This window comes from Episyrphus balteatus, chromosome 3, assembly GCF_945859705.1.
Source record: "Episyrphus balteatus chromosome 3, idEpiBalt1.1, whole genome shotgun sequence".
NCBI classification, from domain to species: Eukaryota; Metazoa; Arthropoda; class Insecta; order Diptera; family Syrphidae; genus Episyrphus; species Episyrphus balteatus.
This window is the reverse complement of record NC_079136.1, coordinates 18,288,456-18,310,724: the sequence shown is the minus strand read 5'-3', so window position 1 is coordinate 18,310,724 and position 22,269 is coordinate 18,288,456. Positions and strand designations below refer to the sequence as shown.

General features: G+C 31.2%; 1 protein-coding gene across 1 annotated transcript in view; it reads left to right on the top strand.

Annotated features, from left to right (window-relative positions):
* The window catches only part of LOC129914039 (cadherin-99C), a 166,267-nt gene that overhangs the window by 69,588 nt on the left and 74,410 nt on the right, over positions 1–22,269 (top strand). The window contains exon 2 of the mRNA XM_055993072.1: positions 9,423–9,570. Coding sequence (XP_055849047.1) covers positions 9,423–9,570 — 148 coding nt within the window. The remainder of the gene's footprint in view (positions 1–9,422; positions 9,571–22,269) is intronic.

Here is a 22,269-nt window from a genome sequence, read left to right as displayed (position 1 = left end):
AGAACTTAATTGGAAATTAGTTTTTGGGAGTTTATAGCCAAAATAGTGATGAGTGTAGCTAAAAAACTAGAAGTGATAGAATAAATCTGTAAACAGTTTTGAATTCAGCACACTCTAAAGTCAATTAAAATCACCTTACAAAGATCTTGCTCCCGACTTTTTTTTGTTTTTTGCCGACCAGTGTAATAATTTCTATTCCCATGGCCACCCTTGGCAAATAGTCAAAACGCCTTTCCCGCTACATCCATGATTAAAATTAAAGAAAAACACAAAAAAAAAAAAACCTGGAATTTGTAATCCGAGAACGAAGCGATTGGGTCTGTCTGTCCAAACGATAGGTATATTCTGAGGTTTATATATAGAAGATAGATAGTACGGTACTCAAAGCCACTTCGTCATCGTGTATAGGATCGTGTCGCAATTTTGTGGTCATGGTTCTTGCTCTATTGTGTGATCGGTGAGCTAGTTGCTGGAGAGATAGAGAGGGGGCGGAGACATAGCTTTCCCTTGGGTTATAATTTCATATTTGCCACGACCAGCTTCGACGACGACGATGAAGACAGTAGACACACACAGGGGAAAAAAAAAAGATATCAGGTAAAAGGAGCCCTTGCCATTGCCACATCGTAGCGCTCTGCTATCTGCTGAATTATCATAAGCGATGACTCTATTCCAGGAAGAAATTAGATCACCATTGTAATGGCGTGTTGTGTGCGATCTCCGTAAGATACTCGTTCCTATACTTGCATCACCACAATCCGCGAATAAGATGTGTGTTATAGTTACCGTTGGTTTTTTTTTTGTTCCTATTTTTCTCTATACGAGATCGATTTATATATTATTTTAATGTGCTCCTTCACTTCTATCTCTCACTTTATTCCTCGCGGATTGTAATGGTGCTCATCGAATTGAATTTCATTGGAAGTTCTTGACCTTTCTAACAAGAGCGCGCACTCCACATATGTAATGCGCCACGGCCTGTGGCATCGATCGTGTGCTGGTTGCATCTTATACCTCCTCTCGGTAAAACCTTTACAAGCTAGATTGTGGAGAGGAGGAAAACCCTTGTGTTTTTGAACGACGACAATAACGACTTGGAAGACGTTCACTCTTGCAACGGATTGTTGCATCTTTGCTTTTTTGTTGTTTTCTGATGGTTTTTCTTATATGTTAACTTTTTAATGTGTTGTTTCGCTTGATCGGATTGTATGGATGGATGGAAGTGTGGCAATTCATAGAAAGTCAATGGGTGGCATCGAGAGAAGAGATGCTTAAGTTTTTTTTTTATTTTTGTTGCTCGTTTTTGCCGCAATCCAAATCCAATGACACTTAGACTCTATCTGAAGGTATAAAGACCTATAGAGGCTTTGGAAGAGATTAAAAAACGTTGACAGAGAGAGAGAGGATATATTTATTTGAATAGAGCTCGAAATGCAAAAGATATTGTAATTATGTTGTGCTGAGTAAGTGTCAATGTTGATGCAAACGAGACCTCAAAAGGTTGAGGGCTTATAGTTGTAGGTATACTTGCGGGTATATTTGTTGGGATAGAAAATTATGGAATAACAACTCAACTGATGCGATTGTTGGTTGTTGTTTGCATAAGACTAATTGATGTTGAAATTATTGTTTTGTCAAATGTGTCAATACATAAGTAGATACTCGAGGACGTTGACATATTTGAGTGGTAGATAATAATTATTTATTGAAATAGGAGAAAGGGCATATTGATGTAACAATGTGTTGGTGTCGAATAAAAAATATTGATGGAAATTTTTGACTAAAAACCCGAATTTGAAAGTAAATTATTTTATAAAATGATATTTCAAACCATTCATCAGTGAGAACGATTGAAGTTTGTTTATTCATCTAATTTTTTAAATATCGAAAGAATTAGAACACATTCACTGTTTTTACTTCAATTGTTTAAAACTGAAAACTGATGTTTCTAGTCACACTCCATTTACCGACGGAGTTGAATTGCAGCCCGTCAAAAAAATCCAAAAAAGTTATTCAAACCTAAAGTTAAATACAAATGAAGGATTTTTAAAAATTCCGTCATTTAATAGGGTAAATAGGGGTAAAACAAAATTGCAAAAAATTGGTTATTTTCTAAACGCGACAATGTAAAGAGTTGAATTTTTCTTAATCGATAGATGAATTCATTGCAAGACTTACAATGGTATTGAAAAAATTTTTAAAAAATTTCAAAACCAAGTTATTAATGGTTTTCTAAAACTAAAACATCAGGTAGACCTTTGACAATGTAGTGATTATAGGTAGGGGAAATTTTTTTGACAATTTGAAAAACGTCATTCGAAAGATAATAAAAAAAACGTTAGGATTTTTTTTAAGTCTCTGCGTTTCGAAATATGAGTTTTTGAAAAACACCTACTTATTATGGGGTATTTTTGTGTGGGTTTTTATTTTTTTAAATTTTTTGTAGCGTTCAAAAAATCTCAAACTTATAGAACATCTAGCCTATGACATACATACATACATGTGCATACATGTGCAAAAAATTGGTATTTTAAAATGATTTTTGACCGAATAAAGGGAAAAACAAGTTTTTTTGTCCCAAGTTTTTTGACCGTTTTTAACCATTTTTTATTTTTATCTTTTTTCTTCAACAGATAAATGAATGAAATTTATATTGTAGATAGATAATAGACAGGAATATATCTGTGTAAAATTTCAATGAATTTTTTTAGTCACAATTTTGAGATAACAGATTGTATCTTTTGATCTAGAGCAGATAACTTTATTGAGCATCCTGATGATATTACCTTCCATTTGATATATCACACATATCTGTACATTCACTAGCTACACAATGTTAAATTTAAAAAACTTGCGAAATATGTACCCTAAAACACCTGTGGAGATCTGTTGATCATGAACATTGAACAGCCACCAGTGTGGAAAGTACCGTAATCTCAGTTCAGAATTTCGACATGGTTGGCTTTAAGAAATTTTAACTTTTTTTCTAGACATCGCAGAAATAAGATTGAAACGTCACATGAATAATGAAATAATGAGCTTTGACATGATATAAAATTTTCTATTTTTTTATATGTTTTTTTTTTTGCTTTTTTGATGAAAATTGATCGAGTTAAAAAAATACTAGCTCTTTTTGTAGATGTCTAATAGACATGATCGATATATATATTTTGAGCTGAAGCGATAAACTTTCAGGTGGTATAAAATTTATTATAGGTTGTTTTATCAAAAAAATGGATTTTTGGGTGATTTTTTCACTTTTTTCATAAGAAATATTTGGCTTTTTAATGGTATAATTTTTTTTGTAAGCTTTTAAAATAAAAAAATTAATATAATGAGAAAAGAAAAAAAAGGTAATTTTTTTTAGCTTTTTCTGGTAAATTATGATTGTTTGAAATAAATTAACGCTTCAACTGACTCATTTTAAACAAAAGCATTAAACCTGTTTTCTTACGACGTTATCACGCAAAATCATCCTCCGTAAACCGGCTTTACAGAAAACATATGAAAGAATTGCTCTAATTTTATGTTACTGATACCAAATGAAAGAGAATAAATAACCTTATCTATAAGTCCCGTAATTTTTTTTTAAATTGAATTTCTACCCGTTATAACTAAAATTTTTCAACTCTATTATGAAATTCGATATAAATCGTTTTTACATTTTTGGCTATTATTTACCAAACAATGTTACCACTTCGAGTTGAACGCTAGGATGTATCAAAGTTCTTATAAAAATTACCCCTATCTTGAATGAAGTGTTAAAAAATCAAATATCATACCACTGGAATTTTATAATTCTACTATTATTATGATTAAATGATAGTTATCTCACCCAAAACTTCAGACAAGAATTGAGGAAAGAAACTCATTTTGAAATTATATTCGTTATGATTAAACCACAATTTTCTGCCCATAACCTTTGTGTGACCTAACAGCAGCACAAAAAAAAATCTCATTTTAGTTTTCTTTTTACTAGATCCTATTCGATCTCAAAACCGAAATTCTGGAATTACAACATTGTAGAATATAGGATGACATCAAATCACTTAAGTCACAAGTTCGAACACTTGGGGATCTATGAATAATTACAAAACAATTAGGTTGCGATATGCTTTTATTCGAAGTTTACATACCACAATTTTGTTAAAACTATTAACTATTTGCTGCTTATATTATGCAAGTAGGAAAGTGGAAAATATTTCTGTTTTAACTAAAACCAAAAACCAAAAAATTGTGAAATAAAAATTCTTCCCACATTGTTTCACAATGAACCAAACAAAAGAGCTGGCCAGCGAACTTGGTTTTAAGGAAGAATTTTTGGTTTCAGTCAATCACAACTTAATTATCTTGTTGATGAATTAAAAAAAATTATTTCATTTCTTATCGTATATACCTAAATCAGCTGTATTTAATTGCTAATTCTATTAAGAAATAACCTGCATCTCCTAAACAGTTTTATACACAAAAATTATAAACGCTTTTCAATCAAATTACTTCGCATGCCATAGCACCTTAAAAAAATTACCTACAGAATTTTGTTTCTTCTATTATGGTTAGACCAAACATTTTACTGAATCATGAAAAGTTACATCACACTCCAACTCCAATCTTGGCTAAAATACAAAAATTTAAATTTACTAGCTCAAATTGTACGAATGTCCAACCAAAACCAATATATCCTTTCAAATTGGTTACTTGGCGTAGAAAACATAGTTAATTCCACAAAAAGATACGATATAATTCACATATATCATTAAAAAGAATAAAAAAAAAAGTAGACCTTTGAAAACTAGTTAAGTTAAAACAGAGTTAAAAATATTTCTTTTCTGCAGAGGCGGATTTATAATAAGAGTTATCAGGTAGAGACAAAAGAGCTGAACAAAAAACTTGAAAAAAAGATTCGATAGAGGTGTTTTGACTTCTCTTTCTTCTTATTACTATTTTTTTTTTTTTTTACCTAATATAAATCCACAATACAAATTTTATTTATTATTCAACAATAAAAACTTAACTAGAGTCTAAAAATTGCTTACAAAATTGTTACAAAGTCTTGCGCAAAATGAGATACTAATTTTCACCTTTCTCTTTGAATTCCTCAATGTAGGTAATATGGTTACAACCTACATTAATTACGGACCTACTTTTAAGTGTATCCAGCCTACCTTTTCGATCCAGCACTGTTTGTCTGCTAAAAATTCCGCACTTAATCAGGTGCAATATTAATTGCAATAACATTGCCGTAAATTCATTGTCTATAAATGGACAAGTTGTTCTTGTATAAAAGCTGCTGCTGCTACGAGCAGGAACGTTTTTCTATACATAACTCTATGGTGGTTGTCGTCGTGGTTCTCGTTGTTGGGTGCTGGTTTGCTAGTTTAATGCTACTCATATAGCAGAGGCACTTTAATTATCTCCACCAATCTAGTAAAATGCTTCAATGAGTGCCGTGAAATCAGAGCACGCACCACGCTAAGATGAAACAGAGAAGAGAAAAATGAGACAGTGGCCGCACAGCAGCTGAACTACAGTATCTAACATAAACGTTATTAGGCTACAGTGTTGTATATAAGATTGTTTGGTTACAGTGCTGTTGGAAAATTTCACAAACTAAACTAACTTTAATTAAAAATAACTTATAATAGTACAGGTAAAATAGGACTTTAAAAAATAAAAAAAATGTTACACTCATGAAACTTAGCTTTTGGGATAAGAACCAAATATAAAAAAAAAAGTTGGGTGGAAGGGTGTTTTTTCGCTTACAAGAGGGAGGGGGTGAAGCTAAAAAATATAGTGAAAAAAATTCTTTGTGAAATATCATCATACATACCCAACTAACAATTTTACTTCCACAAGGGTCTAACGAAGCTGTTTCGATTTTAGAAATATTGCTTGTATACGACCATAGAGAAGCCCCACCCGAGAAGCTTGATAGCCCTTAGAAGAGTCATATGCAAGTTAATTGGAGAGACTCATAACATGTCTTTAATGCCTTATAGAAACAACCAACATTTGAAATTTGAAAATGTGTATTATTGTTGCAGGCTTTTATTTTTATTTAGAAGCTCTGAGCAGACTTGTGGAATGATTGTGAAAGTCTAAACGAGGTATATCCCAAATAGAATAAAGAAAAAAAAAAGATTTTTTTTCATTTTTTTTTTTTTGTGTACCTATTACATTTTATTTTTTCATTTTCTTCTTTGTTTTCCATCCAGACAAGTTTTGCTTCTGAAATTAAATTTCCAAACACAATTATATTAAGAAAAAAACTTCTAATTACTTGACGAATTTTGCTAGATTTGAACCTCGTACATCCTGATTGAAAGTCCGGTACCTTACCCATCGAGCTACTCAAATTTGGACTAGTTGAAACCAGAACTTTCTTAGGGCTTCGACTGAATTCCTGATTTGAAACCAGAACTTTCTTAGGGCTTCGACTGAATTCCTGATGAGTTGCACTATCTTAAAGAATATGGTGACCATTTGTGTTTTTTTTTTCAAAGTTATTATTTTATAAAGCGAGGGACAAAGGATTCAAAAAATATTTTTGGTGAAAGGATGTTTTTTTGATGGGTTGAGTTATGTGTGAGAAAGGTATCATAACAGCTGACTTACATTTTATTAATTTTTAAAACTTGGTGAAAAAGTTTTAGTTGGTATAAGAATTAAGAATCTATAAAGTATACAACTATCTTGAGTGAAAGGGTGTTTTTTTTTTAGGCAATGATTAAATTCGGAATTAGTACCTCAAAAACTAGGAACAAATTGTTACACCAATGAAAATTTTTAAAAATGTTTCATTTATAACAGAAACTAAGACTATAAAAATATTTTAGGTGAAAGGGTGTTTTTTTTTTTGGAAATAGGGAAAATCCTCGATAAGTCAGATAAAATCAATGGTATAAAAGGTACCCTTACGAAATTCATTAAATATGTTCTCTTTCCCATGGGAATGACGAAAAAAACAAATCTATATATTTTTTTCATGTGAAAGGGTGTTTTTGTTTTAAGTGTAGAGAAAATATATTTAAAAAGGTGTGTAATACTAGAGTAATATTAGTGGTATCTTATTGAAATTCAGTAGTTAAGTTACTTTTTAGAAACAAGAATCTAAAGTGTCTATAAGAATATCATGGTTAAAACAAGGGTGTTTTTTTCTGAGTGAAAACGAAAATGATGGGTCACTCTAATGAAATTTGGTAAAAACGTTGGATTTGGTATAGAAAGCAAGAATAAAAAGTTCTTATTAAAGAACTTAGGTGAAAGGTTGTTTTTTTTGTAAAGAGACAGTAAAATCTGTGATTGACTGATTGATTGATTGATGATGATGTTGACAAATTAAAAGTTTATACTTTAGATGATTTACACGAATCATTGGATTCAACATCAAAAAATACCTTAAAAACATGTATCTTCCACCTTTCACCCAACTTTTTTTTATAGACTTTTTATCCTTGGTTCTTATCCCAAAAGCAAACTTTTTGCCAAGTTTCATGAGTGTAACAATTTTTTTTTATTTGTTGATTTTATGTACTATCTTACGTGTACATTTGATTTAACTTAATAATTTAATAAGTTTTCTGGATTTATTTCCTTACTCGTTTAGAACCATTGGTGTGCATTGTGTGTTGTGTTGAAAAAGTTTGCAACTTGATTTCAATGCACAACACTTTGTTCCTGTGTTATTTACACCTTAATAAGTCCGAGTAAACGAATTATTTCTGCTTATTACTTTGTCCAATTAAAAGGATTTAAGTTCGGACTCTAAAAGGTACATTTTAACGATTTAACCAATATTTTTGTAACGCGGAAATGCAAAACGCATTTAGTCATAAAAACAGTCCAACAAATCTCCTCTATCACAGCATTACACATGATTAAATAAAATAAAATTGACCACCAATTTAAATTGTTTGCCCTTATTGAACTTCCTAATTTACAAAACCCTTAAACAGATATATACTTTCTCTAGAAAGTTATGTTACCAAAAAATCCCTATTAATTCTGACCCCAAAAATACCTTAAACTTATCGAAAGGTCTATATAGTCTCTAAGCACACTCTAAATATCTCAACTCTTAACTTTCACAATGACAAACAGCAAATATGTACATCAAACGGTCCTGATACTCTAGGTATATGTGCAAGAGAGTATTATAAAACCTTTCTGAATTATTCATTTTATTTTGGAATACCAAACTATTTTACAGTCAAGACATTTTCCACCGCATTACCACAATAAGACACTCAAAAAGGACATTACGCATAAAAACCACTGCCATTACCAATTGTGGTACATATCTTACCATATAATATTCAAATGCTTCCATACAAAATAAACAAGACAACAGGGAATTGCTCTTTCCTCCTCGATGGCATTGTGTTTTGTTACCGAAGTCGGAATAGTTACCCCTCAATATGGCCTCCTTGTGGCATTCCATAGGCCATCAGAGCACACTCAGCTACTGGGCACTACTATGCTGCTACTTTTCAATCTTTCCAAGAAACGCAGATTTTTATTTGAACATATGCGGAGCGCAATGCCAACAATGGTTTGAAATCAAAAAAAAATAAAAAAGGTCCAATGTCAAGACAACAGCAAAGCCAAACCATATGCAAAAAAAAAAAGTAACCGAAGCACTCCAAATAAAGAGAGCGAAAGACCTGTGTGCGCTTTATACAATGTGTGTAAGGGTCTGTGCGCGCAATGTGCGCTGCCTGATTTCCATTATTACAGCAGCCGTATCTCGTTTCGGTCCTTTGGATTAATCTCAATTTGACCTTTTATTGAGGCTCAAGTAATAAAAATTTATATATAACTAACTTATCAAGGGAAATTGTCTGCGCAGCTTGGTTTGGTTGGACGCAGCGCAGCAGAGAAGTAGATCCAAGTTGGGACTTAATTTATTGCTTCCTCTATTGCCCGTGAAATGTATTCCGCACTCATTGTATTTCAATTTGAAATTGCTTTGTTATAGGGCTCTTTGGGGTCCGTTTGCATTATAACAACCCACCAATTACCATACAACAAAATTTATATGATCGAAGATTTTTCAATGATACTTGACCAAAAAATTAAAACAACAACAACCAGAAATAAAAAATAAATAACAAAAAAATAAGATTGAAGTAGTCCAAAAATCAATTTGGCCAAATTTGTGACCCTGGAAAAAAAATTTCGTGTTACCGGAATATTAGTCATTAATCATTCTGTCGGCAGCATATACACAATGGGAACTATTGTGTGGGTTGCACTTTAAATCTCATAATATGACACAACTTTTCGGACCTCATGTTATTGATTAGATTTTTTGTTTTGTTTTCTTTTTGAGTTTTATTTATGATTTTCAATATTCAGCACTTTAGTGGGTGGTCAAATAAAAATTAATCAAATATTTTTTTTTTCTATTTATATATTTGCAGAACATGACGTGGAAGATTGGAGTGATTGGTGTTGTGCTACTTATGGTCACGCGGAGAGCTCAGGGTATTTTGGGCAAGTCACAGATGTGTGAAGTTGAGACTGGACAAACAAATATTATTTTGGATATTGAGGAGAGCAGAGGGAATTGTAAGTTTATTCTTTCATTTATTAAATTTATTATTAAGTGGAAATATTATTCTAAGAGAATTTACTGCTCAGGTGATGCTATTCTGTACACCATAAAAGAACAAGATTTTATTATTATAACATTTAAATAAAATTGGATGGGAGTGAATTTGAAATTATAATCGTTTAGCAAAAATTCATCAATACAGATAAATAAATTTAAATATTTTTTGTAATTTAATATAAACATACAAATTTTAAGATCTTTTAGGTTGAAGGCATTTGAAATTTGAATAAAAAAAAATCGAAACCAATCTCAAAAGTAAAAACGGCCAGAGATTTGTTCTATATATCTTAGAGCCCCTTTTCCCACATCACTGGTTGAAAGTAGGCAGTTTTAATGGATCCTGGTTCCACTCATTACTCAAATGTATTCGACAAGAGTGTTGTTGGAAATCAAATTGGAGAAATTATACTGACTGACAGTGAAAAAATGACTAAAAAATTAACTTCGAGCTAAAAAATTAATAAAACCACTACTAAACAAAAGAGCTGGACAGCGAACTTTTTTTTATTATTTTTTATTTCTACAATTGCCAAGAGCTTCGAAGGCATATCAAATAATTTTTTGAGGCTTTTCTGTGCACAGTTTGAATCAGGACGTGTTATTTTCATTTTTTGAATGCACAGTTCAAAACTTATAAAACACTTTCACTTCCGGATCAAAAAAAAATATTTTGTATCTACAATTTTTGTTTACCATTTTTCAAAAAGAAAGTTAGTAGGTATGTCATTTTTAATAAAATATTAGTCAACATTTACAAACAAAATTCAAAAAAAAACTAATCAAAAAATTGATTTAAAAAAAAAAATTGAATTTTTTTGAAATCCAAAAATATGGCTTTTAAAAATGTTTGTAAAGTTTTAATATAACGATTGCTTAAACGCTTCTATTTTACCATTTTCATTGGAACTGTTAACTGTTCAAAAAAATATGTTTTATCACCAAGTATCACATTTGTTTTCAACATTAATTCCGCAAAAAAAAAATTTAATCAAAATCGTTAGGACTGTTTTTGAAAAAAAAATTAAGTTTTCCACTTTCGTTGCATAAAAGTTAAGTCCAAAAAAAAAATTAAATTTTCTCTTGGAATCACTCGAAACTGTTAACTACCAGGTTTGAGTTTTGAAAACAGAAAAGACGTTTGAGAAGCATATATTGTAGATTCACAGAATTTTGAAATACAGAGTTTTTGATTTAAATAATTTTAATATGCCTAATATTCTGAATCTACAAAATTTTTGGAATTCAGAATAACGATTCGATTCCGTTGTAGATACTCGTTGTTATTGAAGCTCCGTTCTGTGAAAACTTCAACTATCTCAAAGAAGTAATATGAATAAACAGAAACTTTGTTTAAGTCTTACTAAAATGTATTAATTTATTTGGCATTTAAAAATAATTTTTGAAAAATGAAAAAACTATTTTTTCAATTTTTTTTTTTTTTTCTAAAAATTCTTTATTTTAAATTTTTTAAAAAGTAGAAATACTTCGCTTGGAACATCAAAGTTTTTCCTTTTTTTACGAATCCAAATGCTTAAATACCCAATTTCAGAATATTCCAAGATTTATTAAAAACCAAACAAAGACTTAAAGCATCTCCCTAAATTTCTATTTTCATCATCCCTTTGAACAGTGAGAATCCAAAAAATGCATGATCCTACACTTTGTATAGGAATAGCGTGTGGAAAATGTGTTGGTATTGTCTTGCAACAAAGTATTGCAAATCCATCAACTTAACCATCAAACCAATATTGAGTTCGCATGATTCAAGTTTTTAATATTTTTTCCTGCTTCATGCAAGTGTTCATCTTTTAATGGCAACACCAACAATTACCATTCCAAGCCTGGTCTCGACTTGAACATTTTAAAGAGGGAGAACTTGGGTTTTCTCTATACCAAAGAGATTATTATTTCGCATCAAAGTTGTTGTTTTTTGTTAAGTTTATTTTAGTTTTCTTATTTTCTTTTTTTTATTGAAATAATGCCCCAGAAGTAATCTAGTTCATTCAATTGAAGATTTATTGCATACCGTGGAAATACCTGTTATTAAGTACTCTATTTTAATTCAACTTCAACTTTTCCTCAAACACAAAACTAAGCCTCTGGTTTCCTGTCGATCATTTTATGTGGGGATGAGATGTGAGGAGAATCAATGACTATGAGTATAGAGTATGGCGGCATCTTGTCAGTCCCCGAAGCAGGCAACATCATTCGGTAACGGAGAGAGGAAAAACCTTTATAATCTTGTTATCTTTGGCATTTGATCTTCATAGCTGGAATCAGGCTGTGTGTTTGCATTCTGCACCAGCAACGAGTCACTCTTAGAGATGGTCTCTCTCGAATCAAAATGATCGCACGTTAATGATGACCATTCTACTCCTCGTCGTCATCGTTTGGCATTATGGCAATCTGGTGATGGAGAGACGGAGAGAAAAATATTATCCTTGGCAATTTTTCATGTTTGTGTCTCGTCTTGTCTCGTGATAGTTTGATGAGATTCGGTCCTTTGCATGCTTCCTTCTGCTCTCTCTGGCAAATCATGTAATGATGGTTGCCCCTATGGCGGGTCCTATTATAAACATGGATTTGCATTGTTCAGCGTTTCGAAGCTGCCACACCTTTACCACTGACTGGAACATCAGTAAGAAAAAGAATAAATATACCAGTCAATGAGCTCATTTTTCAACGTAACTCCTTTTTGGATATAGCCTAAGGATATTTATGAAGCAGGACCCTTAAGGTATAAAGAAGAGAATATAAGGATAATATCTTTTTATACCTATACAAAGTGCACTGTTGTAGCTGGTATACCGTGCACGGATTATAATCATAGGTCTCTTCTTTGACTGGCACGGAATAGTTATTCTGTAGACTCCTCCAGAGGCCAAGAAGAGTGGTGCAACTAGACAGAATCTAGCTTCTAAGTGGAATGAATAGGTAAGAAGAGTTAGTTGAAGGAGCCTCCGCAAGTTAATTCAGATTGTGATGAAATCGCCACTGATTCGTCGCGCGCAACACTCACTTGGATGCAAGAATTTATGTGCAAATTATTTTAGCGCAAGATTGTGTGTTGATGGAATATGCGTTCAACAGTGTGATGTATTACACTAACGCTTGCTAAAGACTGACACACCTACTTCATATGAAAAGAAGGGGGGGGGGGGGGGGAAAAATTGCTCATACATTGTACAGTGTAAGATACAAGCATTATGATTTACTTCTTTACATTTGATCGGCTATCAAAATTAAATGACGAAGAATGATAGGTAGTTTGTTCGAAATAATTATGATGCATTTAGGTGGAATAAAGTGTTTAGACAAAGATTAGTTCCTCAGGAGATTAAGAAGAATATGAGTATTTTTATGATTACATGGTATTTTAAGATACAAGATACCAGCATATGAAATTATAAAAATATTCAAAATTAATTATAAAAACTAAATAGCGTTATGTTTTACCCCGTTTGAATGAATTTTTGTATGTACGTTCCCTCATAACTTCTTTAAAATTCCATATATTTTGATTAATGAGGTATCGTTAGAAGCGTCTTCCTTGGTTTTTGGTTATAAGGTATGCAAAGTTCTCTAATATTAAGCCCTCTGGCGGAAAAAATAACAAACACCGAATTTTGATTTTTAAAGTACAGTATTTCTGCAAATAATGTATCAAATTATGATTTTAAACTAATTGTGACAAGAAAATAAGTTCAAAAACCTAACTTTATATAGTTCCTGATTTTTGACACTAGAGGGAGTCATGTAAGAAAGCGTTTTATATTCTATTAGAACTGGGCAAATCGTTCATTTCAAAAGATTGAATCGTTCAAAGATTGATTTCACCAAAGATTCGGTCTTTTCTATCAATCGTTCTTTGGTTCATTAAATCGATACCATTTCTTTTTCACTCATTTCGTTCTGACAAATGAGAGAAGAAACAAGAAATCGCGTATAACCTGAAATATTAAAATTTCAATGCAACTATATAAAACAATTTTTCGTTTATATTTTCTATAAGAGTTTTTTTTAAAATCTAATTATCTCGGCTTTTTTTTGAAAATATATTTTTGGAAAATTTGTATGGTAAATTTAATTATTAGTAAGGCCTTATGTCTCTGCCAAGTTCAAAACGTCGAAATAGATTAATCAAAAATAAAAAGAAGTCAAGGTCAGATATTCGATAGAAATTCCCAATCGAGACCGATTCAATTCAAACTCTGAACCTGCTTATATAAACTTGTATCAGTTGTATGCATGGAATCGAAATGATGATTGAGAATGAATGGAATGAACGAAATCCGAGTTCTGAGAGATTTTTTAGATGATTTTTGATTGTGAACGATTTGGATGAACGAAACGTTCTTTTCCACTTCGTGGTTTTTGATTGTAAATGATTTGGATGAACGAAACGTACTTTTCTACTTCGTACTTTCTTATTTTATGAACGAGATTGATAAAAGGATTGATTGATTGGTTTATAGTGATTGCAATCACTCAGAATTTTCGGTGAACGGGTCAAAAAGACCGAATCAATCACGATTGACACAGCTCTATATTCTAAAACTATTGGACAAATAATACGCTTCTAACGATACCTTATTTGTCAAATTCTGATAAGTTGTTTTAAAGCTATGAAGGAACATACATCCTCAAATTCATAAAAAAAGACTAAAACGTAACTTTTTTTTTTTGTTTTTCCTTCGTTAAAGTCCATTAATTTGATTAAAATAACTTTTTTTATACAATAGGTCCGAATCTCCAAGTGACCACTTACCATTTTTCATTAGATAGCGTTATTTTTTAACATGTGTGTGTTAATTTAATTTAATGAATGAGGTATCGTTCGAAGCGTCAGGCTTGTCCGTTGGTTATAGGATATGCAGTGTTTCCAAATATTACGCCTTCTGGAGGCTAAAATTTTACACTTAGAATTTTGATTTCTAATGTGCCTACAGTACTTTACAGTACAAACAGTTTTTCAAATTATGACCTAAAACTAATTTAAACAAAAAAAATCTTGACTCCGTATACCTAGATCATATTTTTTTGGTCTAGAAACCGTCGCACAAAGGGGTATTTTCCAATTTTACGCGGACAAAATTATTTTTCCGGTTTATCTTCATCAAGGTAAAAGCTTGTATTTAGTACTGGAATAAAGTGTTTTAAGTGTTGATTTCAATGAAAACATTTTTCTTCCTAAACCACTTTTTGATCAAACAAAAAAGTGTCAAGAATGGATCCCAATGGTTTGTTAAAACGCTTATAAATGGAGTTCTATTAATGGTGTCGCCAAGATAAAGGTCTTGAAATTTAGGAAAAATCATAAGGATTCAGGTTCTGTAATTCAAGAAGTTGAATCTTTAAAAAAAAAACTTAAAATATGGATGCTGAATACAAGGTAACCTAAAAACTTTAAGAGGGGCAAATGTGTCGAAGTTGCACTTAGTTGCACTTAGTTGCACTTTTTTTTACAGATTCAATTAGATAAGAGTTTAACCTTTAGAAAACATTAAATTTTAACACACAATAATGTGAAATTGTATAACTTATCTCCTTACCAACACAGAAATTTACTTTTTTTACGATTAATTTATATTAAGATTCAACATATCACTTTTTTATTTATAAAGTAATGCAACATTTAGATACAACATCTAGTAGACAGTTTCGGATCTCCTTATCAATATTCCATAAAAACTTTTTTCTACATCCACTTAAAAAAAAAGTACTTAATTAAGCACAGTCGCTAAATTACAAAAAAAAATTAATTTTATCTTTGGGCTGAAAACTTTAAACTCTAGACCGCTGCTGTTAGTCACCTGAAGTGATAAACAATTTTTAAACTATAAGAAAATGATAAGCATGTTATCTACTTTTAGTAGGATGTTGATTTTTTACGTTTGGATCAGTTTAAAATTTCGTGTTTTGTCCGCCTAAATTGACTAAATACCCCTATGTGCGTCGTGTTAGGTAAAGTTTGATAGCCTATAACAAGCAGACACGTAAGACAATTTTAACGACACCTCATTTATCAAATTCTGATAAGTTGTTTGAAAGTTATGAAGGAACATACATTCTCGAATTCATAAAAACAGGCTCAAATATAATGGTTTTTTTGTTTTTTTAATTGTCAATTGTTCTGACTTAAATCACTTTTCCTGTACTAAAAGTCCCTAAGAAGTGGCCACTTACCAGTTTCCACTTGCAACTTACCACTTGCTAAAAAGTGGACTTTTAGTTCAACTTAAATTTTTTTTTAATTTAAACTAAAAATATAAATTTTCGAGCATTTTCATGTTTTATAATAAACAATAAGTTCTAGAGTTTTTTCACTAGAATACAAAATCTTTCCAAAGAACTATTCAGAATTGCGTGTTGCTTATGACCGAATTGTTATATAGCAAAATGATTGCATCTACTTGATATCCACTCTCTACTACTGCCAACGGACAACAACACACAATTCCGTGCTAGCTATATGGCCTTAACCTTTTTTGTTGAAAAACTTAAACGTGTGCCTGCAAGAAATTTAACATTCAAAGCCATAGCATCTTTTTGAGCAGCAGCGCCTCGTATAAAAATGCTAATATAAAATAATTACCATTAATTGGTAATCACGTCGTCACAACTCATTCTACACATATAACATATAAAAAACTCCGGCAGAGGCACAGGGTGACCCTAAATTGTGTTTATTTTCGTGCTATGTTTAACCAAAGTAGAAGAAGAACGTAACGTACCTCTGCGATCACTTTACAATCGGCCATCTGCACTAGAAGTTTATCCAATTACTTGGAACGCATTTAAGTTATTGGCATTACGGGAGTCGTTCGTTTTCATTATAGCCCGCTCGTTGTCGTACCACAATGATGTTGATGATGATGATGATGACGATGGTGATGTGTTCTCTGCATGTCCGCGTGTGCAGAAGATTTGCGACGCCCTTGCCTCGCCAGCGAATCATTAGTACTATCTTCAGTGCACATCCAATGGCCAGTTCCTTGCTTTATAGGAAAGCTGGGTACATATAGAGGACCTCTGAGAGTTGAGAGCTCTCTCTCTCTCTCTGGTGCATCAGCGGGATAGTGATGTGGTTGGCATGCAAACATCGTAGAATTCTAGAGTAGTTCAATAAATTTACCGCCTTTCAGCAGGAATCCATAAAAATAGTAAAAAAAAATAAAAACCCCAGTTGGCTTGATGATGCTGGAGCTCTGATCTAGATATTGCACGCTAGAGACTTAGGCATTTTGTCCAAATGACGAACGCAGTCTGAGAACAAGGGGAACTCTAAAAAAAACTACGAACTCCTGAGCGAGTGTTGCAAGACGAGGTGATGCAATCAGCTTTTCCCATCTAAAAGAAACAACTTGCATTTTCCTCGCTTGAATTAACAGCTTACAAAAAAATGTTGGAATAAAAAAAAACTTGGTGAAAAAAATTGGTTACATTAGATGGGTGCGCAATTGTATCTTAGAATGGATCAGTAAATTTAAAATAAAATAAGTTTTTTTTTTATTTTTTTTTTGGTTATCCATGTCGTCCACGCCACCAATATAATTCGTTTGCCATGCAAATAAACACCTCTGATGGAAATAAATCAAATCGCTGCATCATAATATGCTGAACTGCTGACTTGCTGCAGGAGCTGCTTTTCTGGTATAGCGTAGCTATGGGATCAAAAGTATCGGACTTTCGTGCAATTGGCTGGATTATTGGTGTCATGATTTTGATTATATAGCTCGAAGGTGACTATGAGTTTGGTATTAAAAAAGAAAAAAAATTTTTCGATTTTGCAAAACGGGAAGTGGAAGCCAGTGATCGTGTTTTAGTGGTGGTTTTCAATGTACTGCTCGGAGGGAATTTAATAGCAAATGGGTTGGTAGCTAGCAACCGTTGAAAATGCGATTTATGAGTTGGTAAGAATTTTTTTTCACTTACAACAACAACTATAACGAGAAGGGGAAGATTGGGCTATCAAAATGGGGCGTTGGTGTAATAATGTAACAGTAACAGTTCACTAGAAACATCGAAGGATGCAGAAGAAATTCAAGATGATTGGATATTGGATTAGGAATTCTAAGAAGACACTATTATTTCGATTTATTTTCGTGCCGGTAATCAATAAAATTATTATCGTTTCAAACTTAAAAAAAAATAAATAAACATGCACTTTGATGGAAAATGTATCAGTTCTTTTTTTATTCATGCAAAATTTTTGGAAAAAACTCGTAAAAATTCTTTCTATTAACCCTTTACTGCATACGAAGCCAAATATGGTTTTGTCTGTTTGTATGCACTTTTCTCTTCTCTGTTATAAAAAAATGGTAAAGATTAAATACAATCCTCTTCTTTGTGTTTCTGAGAACCCATAGAGATAGTTTTTTCGTGTGTCCGACACAAAATAAAGGTGTATGTTATGATCACAGGTGAGTCGATCAGTCGGGTGCATTGAAATCGAAAGTGTAGAATATATTTATACTTTAAGTGTTAATTACTGCGTTTGTTTGGAAAGTAAAGAGGAATTAAAAATTTATTTTTGATCGATTGTCTAATTGTGTATGCTATGAACCAATTTTTATTGAAAAAAAATTATTGGCCTGGTCTTGGGAGGGCAAAAAGTACGGAAGCCATATTTGGCTTCGTATGCATTAAGGGGTTATCAATCTACACAATTTGTTAAATTTTTTGTTTGAAAATTTTGTTTCTTTACATTGTTATTTTGCTTGGAAGCTATATTTTACTTCAGAAATGGAGCCCCTTCGCTTTTAGAGACATTTTTCTATGTTAACACCATTTCCAGCGGCGTATCCACAAAAATTTTAGGGGGAGAGGGGCTCACCTATAATATTTTTCAGTCATTTTATTACTTTTTAGTTTTTGTAAGATCTGAGAGTGGCTGAAAATATTGGAGCAAGTCTTACTTCGGCAGTGGAAAGAATGTGAACCAGAAAAAATATATATAACGGACAAAAACAAATTGCTTTTCTCGGTTCCATGTCTTAAAATGAGCCAAATTTGAATTAATTCTTAACCTTTTGTAATGCAATGTATTTATTTTACTTTGTTTTGTTTTTAAATGATAAATATTTATGTTTTGATATTTTTAATTGTATTCTTTACATATTCTGAATAAGTAATATTAGTAAAATGTCTTACCCCTTAATGCATACGAAGCCAAATTTGGCTTATAAACAAATTTTTTAAACAAATTAATTTAAAATTTTTTTTTAATGAAAACCGTTTTAAAACAACCCAAAGAACCCATGTAAAGCATTTTTAAATTTTTTCGTCCTCTAGTATTATTTCATGCAGTAGAGGGTTAAATATTAGCCCAGTTTTGATTTACAGAAATTCATTCATAATCCATTTTTTTTTTTAAACGGAGATTTCAAAGAATATACGGTTGCTGCAACACACATGTTTTTTCTGGTGCTGTGTTCATTAGTTCACTGTTGGACTTAAGTGGTTTTTCAGATTAACGATTTAATTGTACAACGACAACTCAAATTTTTAAAAGGGACTTTAAAATATCACTATTCTAGTTTTTAAGCTTATGTTTGCATTGTTCCGAGAAATAAATACAGGGTGTCCCAAAAGTAATGGATCAAACAAAATATGCTATTGGGCCAACTTAAGGGCTCTCAGAATTTGGTAACTTGTTCATCCTAAATCCTTACGGGTATCGATTAAATTCAGTTCTTGTGAAATTTCGAAAAAATCACTACTTTCCAAGAGTTTGCTTAATCCGCGCATAATTGATTTTTATTTTTTACAATTCTTTCACTAAAACATTGCCTATAATAATAAGAAACAATTAATTGATCAAAATAATTTTTATTTCATACGCCATTTTGCTGGAAATTAATTAACAGTTCCAAGTTTAATAAAAACTCAACACGCCGAAAAAATTGTTTTTATGGTGCGACACTGGTTTGTTATTTTAAAAAAACTTTTCCCGGTATTGCAGTTTTCAAAAGAGTATAACAGTTTTAAAAGTTGATGTTACATCGAAAAATATTACAATTTGAATTTAACAAAACAGGGTGTTTCAGATTTAAAAAAAAACCACCAAACAAAAATAGGGGCTTTTGTTGAAGTAAAAATAAGCAAACAACAGTTCGAGAAAATGTGTTTACTTTTGATTGTTTTTAGCAATGAAAAACTCTCTTTTGTTGAATGACTTGACAGCTGTGGCCTTTTTCCACAAAATTAGGTCATCGCCATGCCTCAACAAGGAATTAATTATGCGTTATCTAATTCTCTGGAGGATTTCAAACTCATAAGAGGCTGTGACAAGAGTATCATTATAACAATGTTTTTTTTTTTTCATTTTTACTTGCGGTGTAGGGAGGTATATATCAAGTTATGCTATCTTTCATAAACGAATCTGCCGATTAACATAAAAATTTTTATGAAGGGGACTCTTCAGTAGGATATTTTCTCAAAAACGACTCAAAAGATTTTTTTGAAAAAAATTGAAATTTATTTTAAGCAAATCTTTTGAAAACAGAAATTAAAAAAAAAAAAAACATAAACTATTTTTTTCGAAAGCCTCCCAAAGTACCAATTAAACTTCAAAGACAGAGCACGATTATTTTACGTGATAACGTCGTCAGAAAACAGGTTGTGTGCTTTTGTTTAAAATGAGTCAATTGAAGCGTTTACTTTTTTCAAACAATCAAAATTTACAAGAAAAAGCTAAAAAAAAATACCTTTTTTATTTTCTCATTACATTAATTTTTTTATTTTAAAAGCTTACAAAAAAAATTATGCAATTTAAAAGCCAAATATTTCTTCTTAAGAACAAAACCATTTTTAAATTTTTACAATTTTACAAAAGTATAAAAATAATTTATTGAAAACAATCATTTTCATCAAAAAAGCAAAAAAAAAAAACATGAATTTTTATCTTCTCACGTCATTAATTCCATTTTTTTCCCTAACAACCTATAAAAAAGCTTATACTATCTGAAAGCTTATTGTCTTAGCTCAAAATATATATATATATCTATCAGGTCTATGAGACATCTACAAAAAGAGCTAGAATTTTTTGAACTCGATCAAATTTCATTAAAAAAAGCAAAAAAATCATTTATTTGTATGTTCTCAGGCTATGGAATCAATTTTTGAAGTTTTACTTCTTTTCCGGCGGTGGACTGTGAAAATTTACTTTTTGACAAGAACTGTCAAAAGGATTAGCAAGTAGCGCCACCTAGCTCTATTACAAGTACCAATCTTAAATAACTTAGCAGCTACATGGGCATAATTATTGCGCACATTATAATAATTAATGTTCACACGGTAGAAAGTGAATTTCTGGCCAAAAGTCCAGTATACAAATCGCGCTTTACTAAATTTTATCTCTACAATTGTAAATCGGAAATGCAAACAATTTAAAGATGATAATTTCGTTCAATTTTCTCAATTATATTTAACAATTAGATATTTCTTTATTTTTTAAATGAATTCAAAATTTGTTTAAGTTTGTGCTATTTGGTGTGCTTTTTTGTTTTTCTATATAGAGTTTTGCTCAAAAAAACGAAATCGAGACATTTGAAATCAAGACAATTTACGCATTAAAAACAACAACAACAACAACAACTTTAATTGTATAAATATTTGAAAAATCCAGATCATTATCCAGATTTTACTATTAGGTGTGTTTTTTTGTTTATCTATATAGATTTTGTGCAAAAAAACGACATCGAGATTTTTGAAATCAAAACAATTTACGTGTTAAAAACAACAAAAACTTTATCTGTATAGATTTTTGAAAAATCCAGATAATTATCCAGATTTTACTTTCTCTCGATAAAAACAGTAGTGCCAAGGTACTTTATTTGTTGTGTTCATACAAAAATATCTGAAAATATTAACAAAAAAAAAAAGCGGAGAAAACGAGGTTTGAAAAAAACTCTCATAGAAAAAAATAATCAAAAATTTGTTTGACATGGTTGCATTGAAATGTAAATATCTCGAGATATACGCAATGCACTTTTCAGATAAAAGTCTTAAATGGATCCTGATAAGATTGTTGAACAGATATGTATTTACAATTACCAAAGTTTTTTCGAAAAATTAGAAATAAAAATAAAAAAGTTTTCACATTTGATTTTTAAAAAATCGAAAAAAAATTCAATATGGCTACCTTCAAACGCTTATAACACAAGAACGACGCAACCAATGTTAATGGTCATGGTCTTAAAATGTAGCTAAGAATATACAGATAATTTTTGGTTTTTTGTGAAAAAACAATTTTTTGAATCCAACATGGATGGTATGGCCATATGAAAATTTTTGTTTGCATCCAACATGGATGTAATGGCCTTCCCACTTCGGAGTTAAAATTAAAAAAAAAAACAAAAGCAACATTTTTGACAGACAGCTGCCAAAGTATATAAACAGTGGTGCCAAATGCTTGCATGGATTTCAAAAATCCCGATGTCGTTTTTTTGCACAAAATCTATATAGATAAACAAAAAAACACACCTATTATCTCGATGAAAACAGTAGTGCCAAGATACTTTATTTTTTGTTACACAATACCCAACTAAAATTTCAGCTTCGGTTAAGATATTACAAAAGCTACATTTCAGCTTCTTTTAAACTTTAGTAAGGTTGTTGGGCATGGAAAAAGGAGAACGTTATACAAGTTT